The sequence below is a fragment of the Glycine max genome, chromosome 3 (genome assembly GCF_000004515.6).
Source record: "Glycine max cultivar Williams 82 chromosome 3, Glycine_max_v4.0, whole genome shotgun sequence".
Classification (NCBI taxonomy): Eukaryota; Viridiplantae; Streptophyta; class Magnoliopsida; order Fabales; family Fabaceae; genus Glycine; species Glycine max.
The window spans coordinates 38,127,952-38,135,360 of NC_016090.4; the positions used below are offsets into that span (position 1 = coordinate 38,127,952).

At 31.8% G+C, this 7,409-nt stretch overlaps 1 protein-coding gene across 1 annotated transcript; it reads left to right on the forward strand.

Annotated features, from left to right (window-relative positions):
- The first annotated feature begins 675 nt into the window (after positions 1-675).
- On the forward strand, positions 676-6,563 carry TPS1 (terpene synthase 1). The gene is made up of 12 exons (XM_026128053.2): positions 676-971; positions 1,232-1,415; positions 1,721-1,935; positions 2,343-2,463; positions 2,676-2,788; positions 2,887-3,113; positions 3,316-3,431; positions 4,124-4,222; positions 4,316-4,552; positions 4,736-4,853; positions 5,338-5,529; positions 6,216-6,563. Exons 1-12 carry the CDS (start codon positions 713-715, stop codon positions 6,447-6,449), a joined length of 2,115 nt encoding a protein of 704 aa, XP_025983838.1. The 5' UTR covers positions 676-712; the 3' UTR covers positions 6,450-6,563.
- Positions 6,564-7,409: the final 846 nt, after the last annotated feature.

Sequence of the window (7,409 nt, forward strand, 5' to 3'; positions counted from 1 at the left end):
AAAGAGAAAATGTACACAAGAAAACAATAATAGATGAGGGGGGCTAAAAGAGAAACGACAACGACGTGAATTTTATAGTTTTATTTATTATTTTTTACAATTTTTTATTAAATGAGTTTTTTTTTAATTTTATTAAATAATATAATTAGTGATACTACATCATTTAGTAATTTTTTTAAAAAATCATTAAAATAAAGTCCTATAGAAAATAGATATTACCGGCATTTTCAAACACCCCTTAAATTCAAATAATACTGATAGAATGTCACTTCAAATTTCAAATAGGTCTTTGTCCCCTCCGATTCACAGAAAGCAAACATCTCAAGATTTGTGGATTTCAGCCAATATGCTCTCGGTCTCAAGGTTATGCTAATTTCAGTTTATTATAGGAGATCCGTATGCATATATTATTAGTATTATCATTTAATTTAAGAAAGGTCACTTAGTAATTATCATTTTCTATATAGCATTAAAATTAATAAAGTTACTCTATTTAGCAGCATGTGTTGCTGAGGTGCCTCAGGATAATATTTTGAAGGATGATATTATAGACGAGGGAGCTGTTAACCAGGTACATGTTTCTCATTTGATTTTTAGTTAGATAACTATCACATAATTAAGCATCTTGGCATCTGATATTTGATTTGTAACCGTAATTTGGAAGGTTTTGGTTACAAACCAGATACGGAAAAAAATAAATGTGATCAAATTGATGTTGTATTCCAAAGAAGATGGAGAAATATCAATATCAGCTTATGACACGGCATGGGTTGCCCTAGTGAAAAATGTTGATCTGGGTGGAAATTCACCTCAATTCCCGTCCTGTCTTGAATGGATTGCAAATAATCAGCTACCTGATGGCTCCTGGGGAGACTCTGAAATATTCTTAGCCCATGATCGTATGCTTAACACGTTAGCTTGTGTTATTGCATTAAGATCATGGAACATGCACCCTGAAAAGTGCGAGAAGGGTAATTTTACATTCAAGAATTTCATTATTGCTGTCTAAGAATTCCTTGCCGACTTTGATATTGTCATACTCTTTTTTTTTAACCCAGATATTTTCATACTCTTAATCATTTCTTTTCTACAATACTTTCACACCTCTATTCCATAGTAAAAGAAGAGGACCGAGAAATAGTAAAGTATTATAACTTTTGTTATTTTTTTATCAGCACTTTTATGTTAATTTAATGTTTCTATTGTGTATATATGCATTCATATGTAACAGGAATGACATTTTTTAAGGAGAATTTGTACAAGCTTCAGGATGAAAATGCAGAGCATATGCCTATCGGGTTTGAAGTTGCTTTCCCCTCTCTTCTCGATCTTGCAAGAAGTTTGAATATTGAAGTGCCAGATGAGTCTCGTATCTTGAAAAACATCTTTGCAATGAGGGACCTCAAGCTTAAGAAGTATGTATAAATTCTTTTGAAACTAACCTTGGATACAATATTGATGTTTACTTAGGCATTTTTAACTACTTTTTAGTTGAAGATATAGTAATATAAGACATAATTCATTTTGCTATTAGAATATTCATTTCATAGAAGAGTTATTCTCTTTTCTCATCTTTCATTCTTTTTAATCCAACAGTTCTAACAAATAACTAATTTTTGACTTTTATATTAAAATAAAATGAAAGATGAGGACGAAGAATCACTCTTCCAATATTTACTTAACTCTAATAATTTTTCTTTCATGTGTCGCGTGCGAGTAGAATACCAAGAGAAGTTCTGCACAAGGTGCCTACAACACTGCTCCATAGTTTGGAGGGAATGCCAAACTTAGATTGGAAGCAGCTTCTAAAGTTGCAGTCCCAAGACGGATCGTTCTTGTTCTCTCCATCCTCTACAGCTTATGCTCTCATGCAAACTAAGGATGGAAATGCTCACAAATACCTTGAAAAGACGGTCCAGAGGTTCAATGGGGGAGGTGAAATTTTCTTGATTAATATGCTTATTTTATTACTATTTATAAATTTTGTCAGTCAAAATTATGAAATGAATATTCTAATAAAAGAAAAGTTTCATTTTGTTCAATTTACAGTTAATTTCTCTTTTAAATCCAATTATATTTTCAATTGAATTGGTGACTTAAAACTAACTCAATTAACATTTGAGACAAATAAATGATTTATGTTAAGAGTCATCTATTGAATAAAATAAATTATTTAATGTAATATTTAAGATTTAAGATTCTCTCACCTAATCGACTAGTCTTTTGAATTGAATTTTTTTCTTGTGCTTAAATCTTAATAATTTATTATAACCTTAAAGAAGAGAAAGTTAACTAATTTGAATCTAATATTTCTGTGACATATTATTTATTTATTTGTCCAGTTCCAAATGTTTACCCAGTGGATTTGTTTGAACGCATATGGGTTTTCGATAGACTTGATCGTCTTGGAATTTCAAGATATTTTCAGTCAGAGATCAAAGATTATGTGGCTTATGTTTCAAGGTACCTGAGATGTTATTGAGTGCTGGTATATACTTATCAAATATTTAAAGATAAGTAGTATTTTTAAAATTTTAATATATTGAATATTATATTCTAATTAAATACTTTTTATTATTTTAACAAAAAAAAAAGTATAAACGTGAGATAAAAAAAGACTGGCACTGCCTTCTGGGTAATTAATCACCGTACAAATATAACATCAAAATTTTCAGATATTGGACTGAGAAGGGTATTTGCTGGGCAAGGAATTCGGAGGTTCAAGATATAGATGACACAGCAATGGGATTTAGACTACTAAGGTTGCATGGGCATCAAGTTTCGCCCAGTAAGTTATTTCTATTATGTCTCAGTTCCTTTAATCTTTTATATTGCTTAGAGAGAGAGAGAATATATAATTTTCACAAATACTGACGAATTTGGTAGGTGTGTTTGAGCAATTTAAGAAAAATGGCGAATTCTTCTGCTTTTCTGGGCAGTCAAACCAAGCTGTGACAGGAATGTTTAATCTTTATCGAGCATCTCAAGTGCTATTTCAAGGAGAGAAGATTCTTGAGGATGCCAAGAACTTCTCTGCCAAATTTTTAACTGAGAAACGTGCAGCAAACGGGCTCCTAGATAAATGGATCATAACCAAAGATTTACCTGGCGAGGTTCGTTCCAATACCATTACAACTTATCTATAATTATTTTAAAACAAATTAAATACAAACTAGCTACGTACTTTATGTGCATGTAGGATATATATAGGAAAAAATCGATAATTTTATGAGGTTAGACCTATTTATTTTATTTTCTCTCCGGTTAGCATTTTTACTTTAGCTCATACTATAACATTGTTAAACTACTCTCCAGGTGAGTTATGCATTGGATGTGCCATGGTATGCCAGCTTACCCAGACTGGAGACAAGATTTTACCTTGAACAATATGGTGGTAGCAGTGACGTTTGGATTGGCAAGACCCTTTACAGGTACCAATCTTTTAATCCCACAATACTAATAAAATCAAATATAATATGAAATATTGATAAAATAAAATATAACTATCAGGTTTGTCACATAGCGGTCAAATTACCATGGTCAAATGATTACAGAGAAAAGTATTTCCTTTAGGTACTCATTCGTCAATTGTCAAACACAGTCATACTATCACTTTCAACAAATATAATCATACATTAAATTAATGTTAACATAAAACCACTCCTATATCTTTAGTGAAGTATCATATATATAAAACAATTTTATACAATATTCTTTTTTATTATCTCTCTATTACATTATTTTTCATTCCTTTTCTTTATATCTCTTATTTATAAAAAAATGGTTATATATTTTTTGCTTCATTTTTAGTTTATATAAATGAGTTTTTTTTTTCAATTTTAACTCATAAAATACAAATTTATAAGGAATAAAAATGAAACATGAAAACTTACAGATACCAAAGTAAAAAAGAAAAGTTATAGGAATTAAATTCCTTTTTAAGGCTTTTTTTTTTTTTTTTTATAAATATCACAGCTACTTTCTTTTCTAACTCTTAGATCAATTTGTTCTTGCAGAAGTTGGTAAGCAAATTTCACCATGAAAATTTTTGAGCTGTCTTCTTTCCATATCCAATCATCCTTCCCTTCTTTAGATAGATTAAATCATTATTCTTCTTTAACAGGATGCCTTACGTGAACAATGATGTTTATCTCGAGCTTGCAAAATTGGATTACAACAACTGTCAAGCAGTGCATTGTGCGGAATGGGAAAAAATTCAAAGGTGAGTGTAACCCCCCAGAAAACACTCCATAAGTATATGCTACTAATTTGACAAAAGAAAAAGTCAATTAATTTGCAATGGCATGTATTTTAGGTGGTACTCTGAAGCAGGACTAGAGGAGTTTGGGTTGAGCAAAGAAAGTCTCCTATCTGCTTACTTTATAGCAGCAGCCAGCATATTTGAGCCTGAGAGATCTCCAGAGCGACTTGCATGGGCTAAAACCGCAGCATTGCTCGAGACACTGAGATCCTTCATAAAGGATGAAGAAACTAAGAGTGCTTTTGTAGATTTGTTCAACAACAGCATTAACGGACCAGACCACTCAAACAAGTAAACATGCCATATTCATTGTTTGTCCTGTCACACATTTATTTTGCATGCCTAATTAATTTCGAGTTCCTTAAAGTTGCGCAAAAAATTTTTTGTATCTTGTTAGAAATATTAGTATATACATGGTAAAATAATATAACGGTACGTGTGATGCAACAAAATCCTGTTGAATGTTTGTTGCAGGCAGTTGAACAAGAGAGAGAAGGAACTCTTGGAGATTTTGCTGAGAAACCTTGATTACCTTGGGTTCGAAATGTTTCGGTGTCATGGTCAGGAATTTTCTCATTATTTGAATCAAGCAGTGAGTGGAAACCCTTATGAGCTTTATAAATTTCTATGCCCGCACTTCTAACAAACACATTCAAAACAGTTTCATTATACCAAATATGAAAAATGCTTAAATATATTTTTTTCTTTCATAAATTAACAAATTTTGTTTTAGATTCTTAATAAAAAAAATTTAGGTTGAGTCTCTCTAATAAAATAAAAAAAATATTTTATGATTTTGTTATTTTTTTTTTAATCCTAATGTCAAAAACAAATTTATAAAAAAATTACATTTGATTGTATTGTTAAACTCGTTGATGACTAAAAAATTATTGAATTGTCAATGTTATTATTAGACGAGTTATCGACTAATGTTATTACTTGAAAGCAACGACTAAAAGGGTGATTGAGAAAAAGTTTAAGAATTATGATTGGTCAAAATTTAGACTAGGACTAAAAATAGAAATCTAAAAAAGTTTAAGAACAAAAAATAATAAATCTTTTTCTTAAATGTTCAGTGGCATGGTTGGCTATCAAGTTGGAAAAATGAAGGAACCTGCTTTGGAAGAGAAGCTGAGCTGATTGTGCAAATCATAAATGTAATTGCTGGCTATTGGTCAGGAGAACTATATCTCAATCCACAGTACCAGAGGTTGCTGGAGGTCACTAACAGAGTCTGTCACGAGCTCCGTAATTATCAACGCAACAAGGTCAATTATAGAGACTAGAATGTGGTATTGATTAAAGGTTTATTTTATAAAGTTTACATAGTTATAAAAAAGTTGCAAGTCATTTTTATATATTTAACTAAGATGTGCGGTGTTCATGAGGAGAAAGATTCTATAGCGACTCGTATGGTGGTTCGTGGTGGTCCATGGTGAATGACTCCGATAACGGCACGTGCATAAATTCTGACGGTGAAGCTAGTGAGCATGTGGGCTTAGAGAGTGAGAATAAGAAAAGTTTCGTGTATTTGCAAGATCTCCTTGCATATAAAGACATTATTGGTGGAAAAAGTCGTTAGGTTCTTTAAGTGCCATGTGGAGGCCGTATAGGTAGATGCGTATGGAGGCTAGTTCGCTTAATTTCATTATTTACTTCTGATCCAATAAATCTGGAATAAGGGTAGGTGTCGATATATTTTAGCTATTAAGGCTTAGTACTCATAGGGCCACAGTTGTATGAGTACTTTGATTTGAGATAAATAGGAAAAGTTAAGTTAGTGTAACTCTCTTGACAGTTTCTCAAGTCAGTATTGACTTAATTAATTTAACAACGTTGACTTAAGAGATAAAACGAATACTATCTCTATAACAAAAACACTTTCTAATATGTGATGCCTAGATAAGTTCCAGATCCTGATTTTTTTTAAAAATATTTTTGTAATTATTGTTAGGCACATGATAGTGGCAACGACAACCTGAGTAGAACCAGCATCACTACTCCTCAAATAGAATCAGATATGCAAGAACTTGTGCAATTGGTGCTCCAAAATTCCTCAGATGGCGTGCACACCAATGTGAAGAATTCATTCCTCACAGTGGCCAAGGGCTTTTACTATGGCTCATATTGTGACCCAGAGACCATAAACTCTCATATTGAGAAAGTGCTCTTTCAAAAAGTCATGTAAATCTGGAAAAATGTTTAGAACAAGCATCGCCATTCATAATGTTATTTTCCCTTTTAGTCCCGTTGGGATAGCTAGGTGCCAAATCGGCAATGATCTTGTTTCTATTACTGAGAATGCAATAAAATCAAATGGTACGTAAGAGAATCTAGCGTGACAAATTTTATCAGGTGAAGAAATTTCTTTTTTTATTTTGATGAGCTCGTTCCATTTCTTCGAGTATAATATGTTTTTCAAAGTCGTATACTTGTCCCTTCATCTCCAAGAATCTCCCTACTAACTAAGGGTCAGTTTGATATGCGTTAAGGTACAACACATGGAGACATCACAGGACAAGCATTTTAAGTTACATAAAAAAAGATAATTATTCTGGACACAACAAGATCGGTATATATCTTAACACTAATATAACATGTTTAATGAATTATACATAAAAGGAGGTTCAAGTCCGAAATTCCCATTCAATTGGAGAAATGGTGAAAGAAATATGAGAGCAAAGTTTCGTTGAACATACATAGGAAAGCAGAAATGCCTTAAACCAAACACAAACTATGTAGTTATGGGGTTTAATTATACGGGTACACAGTTCATCCATCCCTTCTCGTACATAATTTTCTTTGAATCTTCTCGCAAAATGGAAAAAATGGTACGTGACATGCAGAGTTGCAGAGATAATGCAGTAAATATAAGCAAGACCACACTACTAAAAAAAACAGCTTTCTACATCGCCCAATTAACATCGATTATAGTTAAAATCGATGTTAACGAAAGCGTAGTGACATTTTTGTAAATAAGTAAACTTAGTTAACATTGGTTTTTCCAAAACATCGATTTTAGAAAAATCGATGTTAGTATGCCGTTGTTAACATCAATTTTATAAAAATCGATGTTATCGAGTCGATGTTAACATCGGTTTTATTATAACTGATGTTACGTAGTTGATGTTAACATTGATTATTTTAA

Bases quoted from the DNA above. Each gene is read 5' to 3' on its own strand.
- TPS1 (XM_026128053.2), top strand. From the start codon at position 713: ATGTTGTATTCCAAAGAAGATGGAGAAATATCAATATCAGCTTATGAC. The intron at 1,416-1,720 runs GTATGTATAAAT...GCGTGCGAGTAG, and splicing joins AGGGACCTCAAGCTTAAGAA to AATACCAAGAGAAGTTCTGC. The intron at 4,223-4,315 runs GTGAGTGTAACC...CATGTATTTTAG, and splicing joins GAATGGGAAAAAATTCAAAG to GTGGTACTCTGAAGCAGGAC.